The 23584-nt window shown below is 29.2% G+C and overlaps 1 protein-coding gene and 1 long non-coding RNA gene across 2 annotated transcripts; one reads left to right on the top strand and one right to left on the bottom strand.

Annotated features, from left to right (window-relative positions):
• Positions 1-9106: 9106 nt before the first annotated feature.
• On the top strand, positions 9107-13289 carry LOC132937927 (uncharacterized). Its single transcript, XR_009663858.1, has 4 exons — positions 9107-9306; positions 9755-10010; positions 12026-12133; positions 13154-13289. It is a non-coding gene; the product is annotated as an uncharacterized LOC132937927 (long non-coding RNA).
• A 2568-nt stretch (positions 13290-15857) lies between these two features.
• Positions 15858-18794, bottom strand: LOC132938150 (uncharacterized). Its single transcript, XM_061004836.1, has 5 exons — positions 18522-18794; positions 16633-16853; positions 16398-16544; positions 16220-16334; positions 15858-15992 (listed from the first exon to the last, which is right to left on the bottom strand). Exons 1-5 carry the CDS (start codon positions 18581-18583, stop codon positions 15917-15919), a joined length of 621 nt encoding a protein of 206 aa, XP_060860819.1. The 5' UTR covers positions 18584-18794; the 3' UTR covers positions 15858-15916.
• Positions 18795-23584: the final 4790 nt, after the last annotated feature.

Raw genomic sequence — 23584 nt, 5'->3', positions numbered from 1 at the left:
AAACATTTTACAAATTACAATTATTTATTTATTCAACTATTATATTAAAATGTTTATATTAGTAAGGCTCTAGTTATGCACTAATTATGACTCTTAACTATGTACAGCGTCTATAGACAACAAATAAAATATATTATTGTCAACAATTGTAACTATACTGTATAGTAACTATAATATGCTAATAGCGAACGAACGGCCAAACACAACGGGAATATATTATAAGATGCGTTGTAAACTTAAAACTATTCGTTCATTAATCATTATATTCGATGTGTTAATTATGTATCAACGGCGTTTAATAAATTATTCAGCTACCGACTAATTAAAATCATTCAGCTACCTAGTACATATAAGTTTTGTTTTTATCAATTATGTTTACAAGTTAAAATAATCAAAAAACTTAAAAAATAATACCTACAAATTATAAACACTATACTATATAAAAATGTGTTTCTTAAAAATCACGAAAACTGCCTAGAAAAATATTGTTGGCAGTCAAATGGATCATCTTGACGTAGGTATATTATACTACACCGTATTCATATTGCCACGGCGGGGACGGCTTCTAAGTTCCATCACGCCCCATTACATAGTTACACGCCTCCGTCGATTCCCCCTCGGCTGACCACATAATAATAGCGGTACTGCACTTCTGCGATATTTCACACGTGCTACTTTGAAGTACTTTCCAATGTTGCATATACCACGGGGCCCTCCCAACCTCCTACCATATTTGCAGTCCAAAATATTTCTAATAATTTGGTATTTGCTTGGATATCACATCCGAGTCTTTCGTATGAGGGAAATATCTGCAGGTTTATTGTTATTGTGTTTATTTAAAAGCTACAAAACTCCAAATATTTATCATCGAAGCAGTTTTTTTTCAAAATGAAAAAAAATTAATTATTTTAATTATTATATTTAAGTGCTCGGGTGATTGATTTGGTGGGCGGTGGTAAATTTTAAGGGACCCCTTGCAGGACTACTTTGTTTATATTGTTATTTTAAATCAGCATAATATATTGTAATATGGCATCTTAATAATTTGATTTATTTAAAATTAATATTTGGTCTTTTGATATATTTTTATTATCTTGTCAATACAAATTATTGAATTTAAATAATATTATTATGTATAGGTAAGTACACTATTTACAACGAACTATAATGATGATAATATTACGATATTCAATAAAATTCAGTCTAATATTATAATATAAACTAAATAATTAGGTACCTACCTAATTGTTTTTTATAACATAATAATATTATCATGTCAGATAACCATGGGGCTGTGAATTTGTATGAAAAGTGAAAACGGTTTTTGCTGATTGTAAGCCATAAGGTCTTATCATAAAGTTGGAATTTGGTATTAACAAGTTTAATTTCGAAACTTTTACGTATTTTGATTTTTTTGCCGTGTTCATTTATTATAACTATTTTTTCAATATTTTTAATAGGTACTTACTGTCAATTAAAATTGATAACATACGTCTTATGAATTATTTTTTTGTAATTTTCGTTTTGTAAATGTGTTACATTTTTGTAATTATCGGTACCTTTGTCGTACTAAATTATTATAATATATTTCAGGGGGGAGATCTAATCATCTAGAGGGAGCGCCCCCTCCCTGTTTCTGCCCCAAATATAAGTTGTTGACGTAATTCCACTCACAGCAGGATGTATACCAAAATTTGCTGATACCCCAACTCTCAAATTCATAGTTTAGAAGCAATACATTTTACGAATCTCCCACGACCATTAATACCACCACCACCCCCAAAAATTACCGGAGCCGTGGCTAAAAAAAACTGCCTCCCCACCTCAATCAAAAACCACTTGGCAGCGGCCCATTTTGATGCTTTTAAAATCAGACCGGGGCAAATGCCCACCTTGCTTTCCTCCCCCAAATAACACCACTTTGTTTGCTCTTTAAAATTCACCCCTCCTGTTATCTTGGTCTGGATCCACCCTTGATATCTTTATTTAGGAACAATTTTTAATACTTTTCAATGTTAACTATACCTTGGTAATTCATTACTTATGTAAATAAATAAGATCTTATTTTTTTTTTGTATAGGTAACTTATATAAAATATAGTTTATAGAATATTATAAACTTTATTAAAATCTGATAAATTGGTAGAAATACCTACTACTAAAATTTGATGTATTTGCGCATTCTACGGGATTTTTATAATACGGCTTTTTTTAAGGTTTTTAGTGCGATGAAAATCTAATTTCCACTAACAAGAATATACGGTTAAAAGTAATTGACAGATACGAAAATTCACAGGGACACGATAAGACGTGGGTCCGTAAACATATTATAATATTTGTACGACGACAGCCTCGCAACAGCTAAAAATACGATTTATTAAATTATAATTGTTTTAAATCATTTGTCTCGATTGATCGAAATTCTCCCAGGGGTTAGGGGATAAGGGCATTATAATTTGTTCCACTTCAGCCAAATACAAATTAACTGCGACGCACGACAATAATAATTTATTATTAGGTTTATTTTGTTTTCTTATTATATAAATATTATAAACGGAAACACTCGCGTGAGTCAATAATTTAAGATAACATTTTCGTTGAGTATCTACATATACCTAAAAGGTTTAATTGTTTTTAGTGCGTTTTTTGAATTTAACATAGGTATACCTACGACAAATTATTATATAATATAGAATAATAAATTATAGGTATATGTTTTAAAATATTAAAAATTTCATGAATTCTCAACTACAAAATATTAAAATAATTTACATATTTTAATGGTTTACAGATACATTTTGTAAAAATTAAACGCTTACAAAAAAATAAAGTCGATTTATATAAATGTCCATAATAAGTACGATAAATAATTAAATCGTAATAATAGTATACTATGATATACCACAGTATCTATCACACAAAATACAGATCCAGGGCAGTGATAGGCCCTCCCTAAAATACTCCTATGGCTGTAACTTTTAGATGTATTAAATTGAATTTAATGATGAAAAACGACATTGATCAACTCGAGTGGAGATAGTCACTTATATATAGCCTATAATATTTCTAAGGAGATTAAACTATACATTTATTTTACAATTAGTAATTTATTTTTTATTAGTAATGAGGTAAGTTGAACTAATTTTTTCTAACAACAAATCGCATAATATGCACTATGGTAATTATTATAATGCTATTTCATATAGTAGCTGAAAAAGTGATACATGCTCTCGTTTCCCAATGCTTTGGAAAAAAATCAAGAATTTGCGTAATTTGTTAGTACTAATAATATTAATATTATTATAACATTGTAATAAAGAATAATATTAGTATAACGTTATTATAATACTATTATAATATTATCATTACAAAATACTGTCTGGGTAGGTATACGAAAAAATGTAGGACATCTGCAGCGATTAATGAACCAAAAGAATTTTGATTGATAACACACTCAATAATTAGAAGTAAAGAATTTTCGACGAGGGCTATAATGATGATGACTTTCATTAGGTATAACATATAACAATCGTTTGTTGTCGTATATCGCTGATTAATATAATTAATGTGAGCAAATTATTTAAACGTATAACGTTGTAAAATAGGTATAGGTATATTCTAACCCAGAATATTGTTATATCTATAGTTTTCACTATTCAGATAACTCGTATGGCTAAATATTATTTTTTATTATTCATTAAATTTATTAATTTCGGTTATTATTTTCGGTAAAATGTGTTCAACAGCAGGGTCTGAATCTGGGTATCAGAATTATATTATATTTTTAATTTTGCCTAACATCATATCGCCTGGTATGGGCACACCGTTAATGTGGTATATTATAAATAGAACTAATAATGTTATTTTGACTTTATTGTTCCACACGTCATGATTATGAAAACAGTCTATGATGATTACAAGATGAAATTAGTTAGGCAGTTCAGCTAACGCAAATTTGCCATGTTGAGCGCGAGAAAGTGAAAACGCCAACACCCTCTAATTCCTTTTGAATTATAAATAATTATTATAAAAAGTATATAAATAACTTTGTATTCAATTTCAAAATCTTAGGTAAGAATATTAAAAATGTTATTCATTTTTATTTCAAAATCATTTGCAAAATTTCGTGATTCTGACGAATTTTGGATTTACGCTCAATTTTTTTTTTATTCTATTAAAAACAACTTATGTGGAACCTTGTATTAATTTTCCAAGATTTTTGAGCAAGCATTAACATGTTAATTAACATTTATAGAGAAAAAACGAAAATTTCAAAATACAAAATAACTCAAAATTATACATTAAAATATTTAATTATATTTTTAAAATTATACAATGTATAAAAATGCTAGGTAAAATAACAATTTGGTAAAACTATCAAGTATCCACGGTTATTCATTTTTGAATAATAACAAAATTGGGTAATCGATACATTAAATCATTTTTATTGTAGGTACCTACTCTAAAAGGCGATATTATAGATTTAATAACAAATAGCGAGTGTATTTTATAACTAAGTTTATTATCTTCCAGCTATTGATAATATTATACAAGTAGGTATATTACATATTTTTACTATCGTAAAATGCCAAATGAAATACGTGTATTATAGTACTATATAGATAGGTGAAATGTACAAATATTATTGGAATTTAGGAACCATCACATATTATATTATTTGAAACTCTGTGGGGTAAAATTTTAATATAATAATATAGTGGTATGCAGGGATATGGCGTGTTTGTCTTTCATAATAAATTGTTACTATTTCTTTGTCCTTTATCGTTTGAGAAATGCAGCGAATAACTCTGTTATTATTACATAGGGTAGGCAATTATTTTAACGTAAGATAGGTAAGTAGGTACTTTGTAAGTAGGTATACCATATTTCATTATTTTGTTGTTCTGAGAATATTTTTAAATAGGAAGTATAAGTATGTGAAATCCATAGTTGTTGGTACTTATTGACTATTCTCAGTGCTCAAATTGGGAAAAATTAAGTGAAGGAGCACAATACAACGATTTAAAACTGCGTTCCAAGGGCGCATTTACTCAACACAGACCCGTGGGGGCCTTGCCCCCAACCCCTGCCACCACGTTCCTGCCTTACATACATTTTAAATACCACTTTTCAGCAACACATTTTGAATTCCAAATAGGTATATTATATTTTGATAGCAATATTATCTACATCTTACATTGTTACAGTAGAAAAAAAAATTAATAATAATCTACCTGTTTATTCAATATACTAAATAGATAACAAAATTAATAATTATTATTTTTGATTCAAAAGAGACCACATATTTTGATGAGTATAAGAAAATTTAAAAATTCAAAAACACCGATAAATGATAACCATACCAACCTAACCAACTGAAACTGATAACATTTCATTCGGAACACGATTTAAGATAGTACTATTATAGCACACCTCAATATCTGAGCCTTAGATAAAACACTTGTATATGATCTATGATCTGTGAACTACTGACTATATAGGCAAAACACAGGGTGATATTATAACTAATTAATAAACTAATATCAAAAGTAATTTTGATATGAAAAATAGTAAAACTTGTTATATAATTGACATCAATTGAAATTCACATTTTAATAAAAATTATTTTGGACATAGTTTGTACCGTCCCCCCGCCCAGGTAAAAATAAATAGTAGGGGTACGCAAAAAAAAAATAAAAATCCGTCCCCCAGCGCACCCGCATTCGAGCACTGACTATTCTTATATTTTTACTATTTTTATCGTTATAATATTTTAAGTTTTTAAGACAACGTTAAATTTTATTTCATCATATGAAACAGATTTTTTAAAGAAATTTTGAATTTTGATAAGTAAAAATCACATTTCAAAAGAAGAAATAATATTAGTGGCACCTGGCCACAGTGTAAGGCAAGGTCCAAGTCTTAATACCTTACACGACCCTCTGAGGCCCTGATGATGTGCAACTTTTTATCCAAAATGTTATGAAAAAAACTCACAGCTGGTCACGGTTGCGTTAAACTATAGGATGTAAATAATGCTGCACCGTCGACGACGGTTTAATAATATACGAATTATAATGTGTAATTAATTATTGTGGTGCGGTGTCTGGTTTCAGTCACTGATGTGTTCTGGGTGCCTCTAGTTCCCAAATGGGTGACCACCCGGATTTTCATAGTGGCAAATATTTGCCACGCATATATATAGGTGAACGCATTTAGGTACACGCAGGCATGGCGCCAACCCCCCTCCCTCCCCCAACACTGAAAATTATGTACGATACTTAAATATAGTCATCAGACATTATTTTTAAAAGAGCTATGAATATAGTTGTTGAAGGTCTATAATTAAAAATTCCCTTACATAAGGTACATAAAACATATTTTACATTATTCTTAAAACATTTTTAACTATTCAAATGTTTGTACATGTTATCTGTTGAGACTTTTAGACCACACAACATAAAAACTTTTGTACTATATAGATAATAGCTATATTATGTTATATGATACGAACAAATTTATATTTTATTTAAATAACCTCAGTATTTGTTGAAAAAACCTTAGCCCGTGTAAAAAAAATATTTGCCCCACTCTGCCCCCTCTGAAAAAATATGCTAGTACCGTGCCTGCAGGGTACACGTGTTATAAGCCAACCATATACTGTTCATACTCGCCTGCACAGTAATAAAACTAACTAAATAACCCAGGATAACCGGAGCTTTTAAAATATTAAGACCCGGAACCGAAACCTTTATTTTAATAAATAAAGTACCGGGACCGAACAGAATTTTTAAATTAAAAATATTCTTTTAGGTTCAAAAATAAAATAATTTTATCTATCACAATTCAATGGTATTACTGTTTTGTGGTGTATAAACTATGTATGATCATATTATAAGTTTTCTAATATTTCTCATACTATTAATTAAGCCCGTATTATTTCAGATAGGTATTTAAAATTATTATACTTAACGGTACCTAAATTATTTGGAACCAATACCTTTATTTTTTTACCAGAATCAAATAGTTATTTTATTTTTGGTGAACCGGTACCGGGACCGATACCGATAAATTCAAAAAGTTCCAGCCCCTAATCTTAACTAAATTAAAAAAAAAAAAAAGTATTATTATTAGTACATACCTACCTACCTAATATTGTCGTATAATAAACGACACGGCATTCCGAAGTATCTCATCTCCGGATTTTAAGGCTTAATAATAACGAAACAAGCATATGAAAATATTATAACCGATGCGAAGTAAACTTGTTTACCTATACAAACATCTTTACATTTTTTAAAACGAACCGCTAGAAGTACCATAATATTGTTGTCATTGCGACGGCTATTTCACGTCCATAAATTGGTTTTGAATATTTTGATGTAGACATTGAATGACTTGTGCATGTGCGTGCGTGCGACCAGATAAGAAATAACAATGTATTGTAAATTGATGTGGGTCGCGGGTGATGGTAGGGGAGTATACACACACTAATGATCATTTACTACACACGCAAAGACGATCAGTAATCGCAGGAACAAAATAATTGCCCAAACACAACTCCTTAAAAATGACACATTTGCAGCAGTGGCGGCTCGTGAACCGTATGAGGAGTGAGGCAGATATTTTCAAAATGTATTGGAGAAAAAATGCTGTTAAAATATAACAATGAGTTTCTAGTTAACTTTTAATATAACTCAATTAATATTCAATTCTATAACCTTTAAAAACATATAAATAATAAACCATATAATATTTATTTCAAATGTCATATACATAAAAAAAAAATACTTATCACATAAATCTTATTTACTGAAACAAAAACAAAAATAAATCTTTTTTTATATTATGTTTTGCAAATAAAATCTATTATTCTGTCTTTTAGTAATGCAAATTTGTCAATTATTTTTTCATAGAATTGTTCATCATTTTTTGATATAGTGTTTATTAACTCCTTCTCAGTAGAGATTGTAGCTAAGGAAGATAATCTTTCTACAAGGGAGTAAGGCAGTATAAAATTGCAAATAGAATAATAATAAAAATGTTAATTGTTATTTGATTGCATCGAGATGTATATACTACACTAGTGTAGTACATACATCTCGATGTTTGATTGATATATTTTGATATGAACCAATATCTTTAATTTGTGATAAAAGTATTGTGAGTAGGTATACACTTACACTACACGACATTATGTCCACTATGACAACCTCCCAGTTTAAATTAGTGGAAGTTACGTCGCTTCGACAAATGACTAATGGAAAATGTTGACAAACTCTGAGGCCCGAATCGTTCAGCCTCATTTCATAATAAAATTCCGACTTCCCCCTCTACCATTATTTATTTTTTTTATTGTACAGCCGTCCATCTCGTCTGCGGCTAAATATTACTAGCCTCTCGGCACTCTTCGGCTTTCGTCGAGATCGTTATATCGCTCAACGAACGTCTTCGTCGTGATTTTTGATAACATTCGTACTGACGAAGTATGTAGTATGTAATCATGTGTATTATGATAATTCATATTATTTACGACAAAATAAATTTATTTTGTATTTTTGTCATTAAAATAATACATAATAACAAAAAGCTTTTGTATTTTAAAATGTACATTATATTCTTGAAAATAATATTCTTAAAATCGAATGGAAATAACTATAACTATAATATATATACCTCCTTTTTCTGTACAATAGTTAGGTGAGGCTCAGCCTCACTTGCCTCCCCTGGCGAGCCACCACTGATTTGCAGAGGCCTTAAATAAAAGATTATTATCAGAATATTTGATTTTAAATTAATATGGTAAAATAATTTTTGTGACAATTGTTGGTTTATTGATGTATTTTCGGTAATAATATTCAAATACGGAGAACCACTGGTTTTCCGTTAACGCGCCGCCGCCGCCGTCGTCTCAATTTATCTGGCAACAACTGTACCGCTATTGGCCACCCCACCACAGACAATAGCGAAAAAGATGGCGTTGACGGTACGTAAAAAGTATGGTATAATGTAATGTCTGATATGAACACAATATTCTAAGAAGTAGTGGCACATCAGTAGAGTGGGTATTTTATGTTTTGTATTTTTCAGTACAGTGAACATAATAACACGTTTCAGTAGGTTATACGCCAGTATAATAACACAGTGTTATAACACAGTGCCTAATTTTACTGCGTTTTGGCCACTTTTTGAATATTCATCGTACGAATTATAACTACCTATTATAATTCCATTAGTTCGACATCAATTCATTGTCGTCAATTCATTGCCACTCGACAAGCAGAACCTATCCAATAACGTTACAGAGGTCGGTATACATGTTATATTTATTTATTCGAATTTAATTAAATGTATGATGTAATATATAGGTAGGTACTTATATTGTAAATTAACTAGGTACACAAAGCATGTATTTAGAAAGGACCGTATATAGCCATTACAATTCACGTCGGTGGGACACTTTTAGATTCTGATCGGAATGATGCATATTGCATAATATCAATATGTAGGTACCTACCTATAATTATAAACAAACTTAAGTTTCGTTTGTGTCTTTCGTTATTTATAAGAACTATCATGTCCTTTTAAAATTATTTTATTTTATTTAATAGTCATTAATCATCAAAAATAAGAGATTTTAAAAAATTTTAAAAAAGGTCGCATTTTTTCACTTATGATATTTTTGACACATGTGTTATTTTCCATGAATTATATTTATTGCGATAAACTATAGTATGTGTTTGTTATGTAAACAGAGCTCTCTATCACGCACCAACAAGAACATGTCTTCAAAACCCCATTTATCGTTTAAGGATAAACGAGATCGAAAAAAAGTAAAAAAAAAAAACTGCTGCAAAACAAACGAAGATACAAGCAAAGATAATTGTGTACTAGGCCGTCAGAATTGGCCAGATCTTTCAGCTTCAAAAAATGATAGAGGAAGATCAAATAATGCGAGAAATGACGACCACGATAAAACAACAACTAATAACAATAACAACAATCAACAACGTGAGTATGGATAATATACTATGTATTATAATATATTATTTCTTTATAAATAGGTAGGTATTACAGCTATCATTGGCAGGCAATAGTATAGGTCTACACAACTCTCTATTATTGTTTCCTTTAGATAGGTACTTGATTCATGCAGTCATTAAATATACGAAATTGTATGTACATACCTAGTTATAGTACCTATATTTAATTAATTGTACATATTGTGTGGAGCGGATAAGGCAATTTAAAATAGACCTAATTGTGGTAGGGTACCCACCCACATATATTTTATAATATCTACCAAGTTGGTTAGTACCTACGAAATGACGCACAGCTCAGCAAAAAGCTGTTTAGCACACGTACCAGTAACGTAATTTCAGTTTTTGATAGGGGGGGGGGGGGGGGAGGCAACATTTTTGACCGACTCATACTTAATACAAATGAAAAATAAAACATTACATTATATTACAATTGCATTTTTATCTCAATACGAATAGCATTCTTACATAATTTTTACTTACCAACTATAGTTAGTATCATAATAGTTACCATCATAAGCATAAATAACTCATTTTTTTTTTTAGAGATAACAATGACTACATAATTAATACATATGTAAAGGAATTCTTAAATATATTACCTATTAGCTACTATATTAAGGCCCAAAACTAGCCCATACCCGGCCCGACAGGTGTCGGCACCTATGCAGTCGGTACCTTTTCGTGCTATTTGCGGTCAATTTATTTCTATCTAACTAACTATAAAATGTGGGTGCTATAAATAATAGAGCGAATGTGAGTTCCCACACGAGATATAGCTGGTAATAATCACACCCGGGTATCGTAAGTTCCCACACGAAAAAAAATATACCGAATACAAACTTCCTTCCCACTTTATTCAGACTTAGGGCCTGACAACTTAATTCCTAACGTGCACAATTCTTATCAGTTATCATTATTCATTTGGTAAGCGTCTTTTCATTTTTGTGGAAAACTGGAGTATCGCCATTAAAATATTGAACAATAAGTTTAGTTTTATAGACTGGTCACACTGATTGCACGTTAAGAAGATGGTCGCACGATTTTCGTCCGGACCTATGCTGTGTCCAAGGTGGATTTCAAAAATAAATCAAAGATAAATCCACTTTGGGTGTAATATGTGTTAATTCTTATCAGTGTCAGGGCCCTGATAGTAGTGTCCCCCAACAAGTGCCGAGTGTTCTGATAACCAACCAGTCGTCAGGTCATTACTACAGGTTTTTTCGTAAAGTGCTAAAAATATAGCTACTCCCCCTTCCACCAAAAAATGTATCGCTATCGTTACTTTTTTAATACTTATAATACGCTACCTCCAACACGCTATTGATAAATTATTTAAATGTACCACTTACTTTTTCACTACCTTTTTTAAAAAATTGTTCTCATTAAAAATTGATAGTTTGTACTGATTTGATACTTGGTCACAGGACGTGATTTAACTACGTGAGTTAATCGTGGGTCGAGCCCAAAAATTCACTAACTCAAATGCAAACCAACACACATGCACTCATCATTATAATATACAAAAATAAATTTTTTAACCCACTTAAATATCAGCTAGATCCAATTTCCTACTAGAAACCCCATCACAGTTGAAAACCAAGCATTTTTTCATCACATTTAAATCCTTGGTTTTATCAATTCCAGATTAACATTCAATACTGTTTCATAAATTATAATAATATACCTAAATAAAAATAAATTTAAGGGAGAATATGATAGATAAAAACAGTAGAAAGGTAGGTACCAGGTACCTAATAGAATTAAAATTTGAAAAATTTTATTTTATTGCGGTATATGATACTGTTTTATAAATTAATTTTAAATATCTAAGGATTCTTATTGTATTTCTTATTCATATATTTTCTTGGGAACATTACCATTTCTAATACAAATGCAATTTGGGGTTGACACTTCCACACGATTATGACTGCAATAATAATTTGATTATAATAATATTATAGACATATTTTCTGTTTAAAATAGCCAAATCCCAAGAACCTTTGCCGTCAAAGCATACTTTGTGGAATGCATCGAAACCAAAATCGAAACGTATCCATACTTTGATCTAGAGACAATGGACCATTGCTACAGGTAAATTCATGTTATATAATATTATATTATTGCACGCTTCCTAGACTTTCAAAAAATTAAAAATGCATTTTATTATTATTTATTTTTAAAAGTAATCTGTAATTTAATATACTATCGCATCTTGTTATAAATATAGTTATGTATAGGATTTGTATAGGATATTAGGATAGGTAAACATAATTAAGTGAAGTTGTAAATAATTTAACAGCTAACATGGGCACCCTCTTTTTTAAAAGTAAACAGAGTCCCCCTACTTTCGGTACTGATTAAATCCGCTCATGTAATATAAGATAATATAATATACTAAATAATATAAAACTCTATACCACTAATTAATAGGTGTAAAAGTAAAAAACAACATAAACACTGGATAACACTAGGACTAGGTATTATTTTCTTTATAAAAAAAAAGATAAGTTACTGCGTATGTTAACCCATTAATATTCAAGAACTATTTCCAACAAAATTCATTATAATATTATGTCTTAACATTAAATCTAATCAACATTAAATCTAGAACACATACTACACATACTAAACATTAAACAATATACCCCTATCTATATTAAACTGCAAAAATTACAAATTATATAAACTACATATTAATATAGATAATATAATTGAGTATATATATATATATATATATATATATATACTCAATGGTAATAGGTATTATGGTTGATAAACCAAATCTACTATAAATGATTTGTCCAATACTTTAATTATTTTTATTTTATTTTGAGTATTTTCATTTCTTTGTTATATAATATATTTTTAGAACTATAATGAGACCTATATATAATCTCTTAAGGTCTTTGTAAATATGTAACTAACCTAAAATATATATATGTATTTAAAATTTTAATTTCGTTTAGCTTAATATAGTTTAGTTTAATACTGTTTATCAACACAGTTAATTCTTTGTACGCATAATTTATTTATATTATACATTTGCTTAACAAATTTAATTGTATTTAATTGTATTTACTATACATATTAATATATACTTATTTTTAACAGATAATTGAAATGTCTAGAAACTCCAATTTCACAAACAAGAGGCACACGCACAACTTTAGTGGTGAATTGGGCCAAACAATCGTAATATATAATTGTATTGTATTTAACATATTATATATATTTTTTTTTTATTGGCAATAAATTATCTTAACTTATTGTATTTAACATATATATATATATATTTTTTTTATTTGCAATAAATCATTTTAACTTATCTATCTTATATCTTAGTGAATTATGAGCATTTTCATATATAAATATTTTACATACATATAATTCACTTAAAAATTAAAACATCGTAAAAGAACCAACGAGAGATCAGAGAACACGGATAATGTTCTTACCAAAAAGTTTGGCAATAGGTCTCTCACGCCTCGTAGAGTGATCTGATTTCGATAATTTTGAAAGAGAAACACTTTTTACAGGGCGCATTGGACTTGGATATTTAAAATTATATTTTAATACGATTTTGTATATTACCAATTTTCACAAGATTTTGCTATTTTTGTTATATTTGTTTTGAGCAACGAAATTAAAAATCAAAGTCCAATGCGCCCTGTAGAAAATGATCCCTTTTCCAACGAAAAAAAAAATTAATCAAATCAGATGCGTAAATGTTTTTCCCGTAAAGCGTGTATTGAGCGAAAAATCACGCATTTCATTTTTGGTCGGCGGTGCCTTTGACATGTGCACACATTCAGTGCGTGCGTAGATAGCCCGGTACCCGGATGCTACACACTCACACTATAATCATCATTGACGACTAACACAAATGCCATGGCCGGCGGCAACGAAATTGCATATTGCCTAAATATTGCCCCTTATTAAAGACACACGAGTAGGCCCCTTTGACGAGTAAAGACATCAATTGATGTTTTTTCTTATTATGCCCCGTAGAGTAAAGACGTCAATATTGACGTTTTTCTGTGTTTACCTCTGTGTATAACGAATTTTTAAGAAAACCGTGTTGATATTACCAATATGTACGTTATAATGAAATATGTACTCCCATATATTGGCCATGAAAGTCAAAGAGAATAATATAATTAACTGGGTTCGCTTTATAATAAAATAAAAATTAATTTAAGGTGTTCATGATGTGTATTGTTGTTGCCTACACTGTGATATATGTTATATAATTACGCTGTTGTTTATCACATCGGATAACACTGAAGCTGTCGATCTACCAGACAAAACAATTAATTTCCTTTATCACAATAATATTTTAATTTGATTGATTACGTTCTAAACGGAGAAAAATATTATATTTTTATGTTAATTAGATATCCAATTCATAATAAATAGTTTATAATAGTTATTAGGTATATTGAACTAACTATCTAGTTTTGTTACATTTTTATTGTCAAAAAAGCTTATTATTTTTATTTGAATTTATTAAATTTTCTTTTTCAAAAATGTATTTTTCTTTTACTAAATCTCTTACTAAATTGAATTACGTTTTATTACGTTTCAATACGTTTTATTTTTATTCAAAGAATAAGGATTTGTACTGTTTATAGTATAGTTTTTCTTATAGGTAGGTATACCATTTTTTTTTTTAATTACAATCAAAAACGATAAAAAGAGAATATACATTATGAACACCGTAGGACGTCAATTGACGTCTTTACTATTTGAACGCAAATATCTAAAACGTCAAATGACGTCTTTACTATTGTAACACAAATATCTAAAACGTCAAATGACGTCTTTACTATTGTAACACAAATATCTAAAACGTCAAATGACGTCTTTACTATTGTAACACAAATATTTAAAACGTCAAATGACGTCTCTACTATTGTAACACAAATATCTAAAACGTCAAATGGCGTGTTTACTTTAAGCAAAATACCAATATTTTTATAAAAACAATTCAATTTCTGGGTAATCGATACCAAATTATATCCACTCGTCAAAGGGTTAACATTATTTTCAATTATCAGATGCATAAGAATTTTCGATAAAGTTTAATTGAATATTATATCCTTGTATATATTTAAATTTAATTGACATAAGTATCTACTCGACATTCATTCAACGTCTTATTGTTCGAATTCTATAAATTACAATAATCCATTAACAATGGTCAATGGTCATTGGTCATATTTTATTTCTAGCTGCATAAATAGTACAATAATTAAAGTAATATATATACATAATATAGGTACCTAGTCCAATAATTATTATAAATCATATAATTAATTTTCTGTTAATTCTTAACTGTCAAATTAAATAGGTCACCATACGATGTTGTTTTAAAACAGGATCAGAAAAACAGTAGTGATAGTATTGAAAAATAATAGTGATTATGTATAATTTATACTTTAAATAATATACAAATTGGTTTACTTTAATGTTTTGTTGTCTCTTGAGTTTTGATTTATATATTATAGTTTATAGGTATTCTTTTTTAATATTATAATAGTTATATAATTTCTAAAAATAAAAATAAAATTCCAGAGTTATGGAAATTAAAAACCCAGGCACCCATATTTACACAAAACTAAATAACAATTTCTTTCAAAAAAACATTTATATTTTATACCTATAACTTATAAGTAGGTAGATAAAAAAACTTACACAAAAATCAATTAGCATTTAACAATAGGCAATAGTTGGCTTAATATAATATAAATAAAAAAAAACAAGATCATGAATCGTGATCCATATAATTATAATGTTAAATATAGCTTTTTTTTATTATTGTTCAATTTTATTTTTTAATTTTTAGTCATAACTCATATATGTTGAAGCAGGTACTCAGATACGCTTTATACGTTTGTTATACACCTCTGAATCTATTGCATTACAGTAATGACATGCAAATTTTCTTTTTCTAAAATATAAATCAAAACCAAATTATTAAGAAGACAATATTTTTTAAATATACTTGAGATCAGTGGCGGTAAAACAGGGGTTGATGAGGGATGTAACCCATCCCCCCTCCCTTAACCTTTTTTCAATGTTTAAGATCTGATAACCATAAATTATATTTTTAACAAATCCCCTTTGACAAAATCATTTGACCGCCACTGCGTTAGATCAATATCTCGAGGTTAATACCTTGTTCGCAAAGATCTAGATGACGTCACGACTGTCTGATTGGAATGTTCTTGGAGGCCTGCGTGATTAGTGAGTGACGTAGGGTTGGATACATTTTGTGTCGTGGGTCTCGTTTCTTTAAAATGGAAATTAAACGTTTTTAACTAAAAAATTTATATTTGGAAAGTACTCAACTCACCTATGGTATTGTTAGACGGGTTTGGCACCGATGGCACTGAAACACAATCAGCTATTGAATATGTGTGGCCTGTATTATTTCTGATCACTGACATATCATGTGCAGCTGAATTCATGCCTGCTGCAGTATTGTTGATCTGCCACCGATCTAAATGGACGAAGACAAAAAAATTTTCAGCGATATTAGAAAACGGTTGAGCACTATTAAATGCAGAACAGTAACGTTTTAAACTCACGGATGTCGACATATAAGTGACGTACAGTGTTAAACACGGTTGGAAGCGCAAAACTTTTTAACATCGACCTGTCTGAGGGTATGAAATTTTTTTCTTTGAAATGTTCGCTGCATATCTTCGGACGGTATATGTTCTCTGGTGAGAAATTTGGATAGACGTGCCGTATCAGTTGTATCCACTTTAATCCTATTCCACCATATATTCTTATCGGAGGAGGAATTCTAAGGGAACATACAAAATTTAATTAATTATACATTGACTTAACAAATACACGTAACAATTTATAGTATTTTAAACCAATTATAATATCATCATTGTTGTTTCGGGCTACACATAATTTTGATAAATAACTAGAGTGAGGTGAATTTGGTTATTCGTGAAATAGAACGTGTTTCAAATTTATTAATTTTACAATGGTATGTTTTTTTAAACACTTATGTGTGTGTTAACTATTACCTTTTGGTAACAACCTAACCTACAGTAGGAATGCTTCACTTTTAAACTTTGAGAGTGGTTTTGTTTTCTGGTAGGTAGCTAAGGTTTAATAATGTAATACAAAGTCCCTCATAAGTATATTAGTTCATACTGAAACCAAATAATCTAAAAAATATATAAGCACAATTATTTTATGTAGACATTTGAAGTTAACATTTATACGAAATTAGATTTTAAAACGAAGAATAACCAGTTTAGTTATTTTATAATAATTCAAAAATATTATGAGGGTTCAAACTTTTACGTATATTATTATATATTAATATTTTATACACACCAGTAGCGTCAATTCAGTTTTTATTAGACTAGGGCTACTTTTCACTGCTTTTCCGACTCAACATTTTTTTCACTCAGATTCTCATAGCATAGTGCTATAGTGGTTATGTGGAGGGGGAGGGGTAAATGTGCCGACTAAAGGTTAATGTAAATACTAGACTGGGGCAAATGCACCAGTTGCGCCCCCCCCCCAAATTACGCTATTGATACACACAATGAGATTTTCAAATTTTAACGTTTTCGGCAAAAATTAATTCAACCTTCCGTGTTGCCAATAGTAAAATATGATTTATATCTTAGGACTTAGAACATAATATTATACTTAGTCATCATATAGGCTGACGATCGTCTTCGCTTATAATCGGTTTTTCTTAGCAACGATGTGTCTTTGAATTTTATTCATATGTAACACATACATTATAATAATTTCATAGTGACTTAATCTATTACAAGGTACACTCTACTAGCAGATCATTTAAGTACCATTTTTTTTGTGTGTTTCATGACGTTTTGGAAAATACAATTTATTTAAATTTTTAACATTGAGGTTGATTTCTATTAAAAAATGTTATATAGTTGGTGCCTACTTACTATGAAAATTCCGATATCTATAGGGAGGTATTTTTCAAATGCTCAATATAGGGATTTGAACTTATTTTATTTCTAACTTACCGATTAACTTTATGCAGGGCTCGCAAACGTTATAATAATACGTTATATTTGACAAAAAATATTTGTAAACATAATTATAACGGATAGCGATAATCAAAAATAATCAAATGCCGCAAAACAAAACATAACGAAACATACTTTACTATAATATACCTATCATTACATTTAACATAACGCAAAACGTAATTTATAGAATACATATCATTAAACGAAAAATAACGCAAAACAAAATAATTTAAAATCCATCTATTTAAGATATTTTTTAATTTTTATTCTACAACCAAATTTCAGCGAATTCTACTCGGACTGTGTAAACACATTTTGTGTACGTCGTACATGTGTAAGACGGAAACAACACATGCCGGTGTAACATCCTCTTAATGCCTATTAAATTTAAAAATAATAACTATAATGCGAGTACCTATATATGTATATTGTATACTCACAGAAATAACGACACTTTCTTCGAATTATTTTGACAATCCGGGATCGCACAAGTCTCAGCCATATTGTGATTTGCAGGATGTGGCAATTCTTTGGTTTATGGTGAATTTTACGAAAACAACAGAGACAATTATTAGGTATTTTTTTGAATACGAACAGCGAAGGACCAGCACTGAAGAGATTTCTCGGTGTACGCTTACTTTAATGGGTACTTCCCAATTTACGAATCGACTAACTGACTCATCTATACTGACAATGTATAATATAATATAGTACGTGCGTCGTGTCTGGTTGCAACTGGTCTACTAACACTAGTCCAGTCCATCGACCACGGGATCACCAGACTGTTCACCGATAGTACCAGTTTAGGCCGTGTGGCGCTGTGTTCAATAAACAATGGCGTATTGCATTAGAGTATAAGACACTTCAAAATCATTATAATATGCTAATTTTGCGGTCCAATATACATAAGAAGGCCGTTTTCTTACATTTCTGTTTAGGATATGATTATAATAATATATAATATGTAGATCAGGCGTGGATTCGTAGGGGGCACCCCCTGTCGTCTAAGCCACTAATAAAATAAATTTGTATTCAAAATTACATAATCTAAAATAGAAAGGTGTAACAAATTTTTTTTTTTAGATTCTGAGTGGAGCGATAAGTGGATAATTTTTTTTTTTTAATTTTTAAAATTTTTTTTTGTTTCTGACATCACCGTATTTGTGCAGTACAACCGCTTCGATTTTTTTCAACAGTATCTCCATCGATGGGAAAGTGAATCTAATTGGTTCATTCAGAAGGTCAAAGTTTAAAATTCCAATAGTTTTAAAAGCGACGGGAAAAAACAAAATAAAAATAAAAACAGGAATTTTTAAGTAAAATCGGTTTTTGACAAAATCAATTTTGGTTTTTAGATACATGCAATTTTCACTAAATGTTTATATTAGCATTTTCTATACACGATAAAATTTTCAAAATAATTTGACTTGTTTTGAGTGGTTTACGGACATTTTCAGTTTCCAATTTTTTTAGTTTTTTTTCTATAAATGTTAATAAAATTTTACAGCTTGAACATTCAATATATATTGTTACAAAGGCATTTGAAAAATATTAAAAATACAGTCACAATTTTTTGTTATAAGCATTTAAAGTTCAAATTATTTTGAGTTCGAAATTCATAAAAATTTTTATTTTAAAATCTAACATTAGAACATTTAATACAAGATTTCTCATAAGTATGTGTCTACCTTTGTAAAAATATCTACCGGAAAGGGTAAACGGACACTTTGTACCTACTATCTATTATTTGAGTTGCATACCGCGGACATATTTTCGTACGGTGAAAATAAATTGATAAAAATCGATCGCGGAAACTTTGTATGGTAAAAATATATTAATAAAAATCGATCGCGGACACTTTGTACGATATAAATAAACCAGGAAATATATTTTACAAGATATGACAAAATTAAATTGCTCAAAAATTTAGATCGTGAATTTAGTACCTAAACTACATTAAAATTAATTACTAAATTAGTAAAACATACATAATATATATGTATAAAATGTTTTCTACCTAAAATAGTACAAACTGTCCGCGGTTTTAATTTTTCCTAGGTGACCGTACAAAGTGTCCTACAACCACCGGAAAGTCAAATGAAATTTTAACATTATTGGATATTCTCTTGATTTCTCACGTAGACATGTAGCGATTTTCTTATTTCGTTGTAATTAAAATTTTAAACACGAATACGGAATAACTGTAGATACTTGAAATTTACAACATATTATAATATCTTATAAATTCCCATACTTGATCAAATATACAAAATATTTTGACCCGTTATGAACCGTTACGGACATTTTAAATTTTAAATTTTTTTAGTTTTTTTCTTTAACTGTCATGATAAAACTGAGACGAGACAATATTACAAGTTAGAACCCACCACTCGGTGCCGTAACCTAACCTAACCTAGCCAGGGGGTGGGCACTGGAGGCACGTGCCCCCCCCCCCTGAATTTTTTTTTGGTTTGTTTTATATTATATTATATATTTGATAAAAATTAAAAGTTAAGACCGTTGAAAGCGTACCATTTGAAGAGGCTGGATTTAGGAAATATTGTACATCCACGGTCAGTACTCTGTGACTGTGTGTGTAATAACTGATCATTAGTGTGAACGAGTTCTAAGATTCTTGGACCTCGCTACCTCAGTAACGTACATACGCAAAGTCACGTTACTATACTTTGTGAACAAAAATTGTTAAACTCCCATGTGTCACGACACTCCTAAAAAGAGGAAGAAAAATTCACCCAGTACCAAAAGCCCTATTTTAATTTTGAAAACATATTTGAATTCTTTAATCTCTTTTCTAAGTTATGTAGGAAATGGATTTTTGATTTATAGTATTGTTTATTTAGTATATAAACGTAAAGTACCAAATTATTATTTTTTTTTCAAAATTCACTTTTACTTAAGTATTACTAAAAAAAATTCGCTCCCTATAAAACACATACAAAAATCGTAGAAATTCTTATATTTTTTTAAAATTAAATTGGACTTCTGGAAGTATATTTTTTTCCGCTTAATGGTCTAAATGCACAAAAAACGACCAGCTTTCAAAAGCCTTAATATATACTCTTGTATTTTTCTTAGTAAATTTTAATAATATTCGAATAAAAAACGGAATGTTTTGTTTACAACACATTTTGATATAATGATAATATATTAATATAATAATATGTTTTTATTAATGAATACATTGACCTAGGGTTTACAATAATATCAATACATTGTTATATTAAATGTAGGTACCATAGTTGTTAACATAAATATATAGTCATAAATATAGTAAATATACTTTATGAACAAAGGGGTCATAATTAGATATTCTAGCATTTCAAAGGCTAAAGAAAAAAATTAAGTGCCCCCCCCCCAAAAAAAAAAAAAAATTAACGACAAATATACGACTGAGTGGCACAGAAAAATAAACAGAATAATATCACCTTGCATTTGACCTTTGTACAAATAATTAGTAACTTATTAAAATTTACTGGTTATCCTAATTATTTTTGTTTTTAGGTTTACATAAATGGATATAACAATTACAAAATGTTTAAAATTAAATTGAAATAATCATACAGAGATGTTAATTTGGGGATGCCGACAAAAAAATCAAAAAAAATAAATATTGAATAAAATTTAAGATCGAAATTGATTTACTTTTTTTTTTGATTAAACGACTATTACAATAAACTAGAATATATTTACGTGTGTCACTCATAATTTAAATTTGTAAAAACCTAATTTATGACTTTTGATATTAACAATAGTACAAATGTAATTTTTTTTTTATATTTTGAACACTAAACAAAATATTTCTAACATATTATGACCATTTAGCCAGTTTACATTCGAACAAGTGTCTTTCTGTCAGACCATATAGAACTGGTAACCAGATCCCCTATCTATATGGCAATAGGTATTGCATGTTTGCTGTGTCACTTCTTGTTGGCGTGTAATCAAATTATTTATCTAATTTTTCTGTTACTTATAATAGTTGGAAAGTAGGGTATTGTATAGTAATTAGTAAAAGGTATAGTTAATTTTTATTTCAATAAATTATTTATATTCTATCGATTTTTTTGATTTTTGACTTTTTAACGTAGATCAAACTACTATTGATACTTTTCTGATATCTTCTAAAACCTTCTCTGAAATTGTTGTCAACATCGGTCGCAAAATTGAATATTATTTTGTTTATACATATGGTTGCCGTTGGTTAAAGAAATAAAAAAACGAGTGTTGGCTGCTATCAGTCGCGGAATGCGACTGGGAGTAAGTAACAGCCACATCTATTAGCTCCCGGATGGGTGACCACCCGGGTTCATAGTAGTTAAAAACCTCGCCACACATACACGTGTTTGCTACCTACCGTAACAACCGTTAAAATAATCGTAAAATCAACCTACCGTACCAACCTTACCCCTACTACAGTTCATAACCCCTACAACAGCTAATGGCCATAGTCGTCGGGCTTAAGTTCAATAAAAAAAAAAAAAAACGAGTTAAAAGAGTACTCAGAAACAAATTTTTTTTAATAAATCAATGTGATCTAATAAATAATTTATTATAATTATAATTATAATATCAATAATGCAGGGCTTGAAATCGATTTCAAAATCGATTTTAAATATCGATAAAAATCGTTAATAATTTTTTAAAAAATCAAAAGTAATATCGAAATCATTAATGCTGGTTAATGATTTCCAAAATTTATATTAAAATTGAAAAAAGTTGAAATCGATAATTTATATCAATATCGAAATCATATCATAATAATATCGATTTTAAAGAAATTACAAAAAACATTTAATTTAAAATTAAAAAGTATACAGGCATACAGCCATCAGGTCTATTTATATTTTATATTGTTAATAGGCACACGCATTGATATATTGGGTTATAAGTTATAGCATTGACTATTATATACTTACATAATGACCATATTGCGTATTATGCACAATAGTAATAACTAATTACTAGTAATAATATTAATAACTTGTGTCTAATATTTTGTTTTCTTGAAAGTTAAAATAGAATCTTTACAATATAGTGTACCTACATATTATAGGATAAAAGGAATCAGCGTTCGACAGGCGATAGTTGTTGTTATTGCAAGTTTTATTTCCATACACACATTTAACTTATTATTAAGTAAAATGCTTGGAAAAATAATTTTTCCATTATCGTACATTATTTATTCCGTATATAGATATTTTGTATTATGGAGGTAAGATAATAATATCTTAGTGCGTGGCGCGTACCTATGTTGTTAAGTTTAAACCAATAACCTAAAATACTAAAATAGTTTTAATAATTTAATTTGCTACGCGTCGTCAATCTCAATCATTACATTTTGTCGATTTGACTGTTCAGTTTGCTGAAGCTTGCCGTGTATGCCGCTCATGCCCGGTTATTAGTTATGACGTTGTAAAATCTTTAAAAAATTGAAAAAGCATAACAATCTATTGGGTAATATCTTTAATTTTGGTGGCTCTTA

The sequence above is a fragment of the Metopolophium dirhodum genome, chromosome 2, assembly GCF_019925205.1.
Source record: "Metopolophium dirhodum isolate CAU chromosome 2, ASM1992520v1, whole genome shotgun sequence".
Lineage (NCBI taxonomy): Eukaryota > Metazoa > Arthropoda > Insecta > Hemiptera > Aphididae > Metopolophium > Metopolophium dirhodum.
Note: the sequence above shows the minus strand (reverse complement) of the source record. Positions and strands in the feature narration are given on the sequence as shown.

Excerpts from the sequence above, each read along its gene's own strand:
- LOC132938150 (XM_061004836.1), bottom strand. The coding sequence starts at position 18,583 with ATGGCTGAGACTTGTGCGATCCCGGATTGTCAAAATAATTCGAAGAAA. Across the intron at positions 16,545-16,632 it reads TCACTTATATGTCGACATCC|ATCGGTGGCAGATCAACAAT; the intron begins GTGAGTTTAAAA and ends TCGTCCATTTAG. Across the intron at positions 16,335-16,397 it reads CCCGTCTAACAATACCATAG|AAACGAGACCCACGACACAA; the intron begins GTGAGTTGAGTA and ends TCCATTTTAAAG.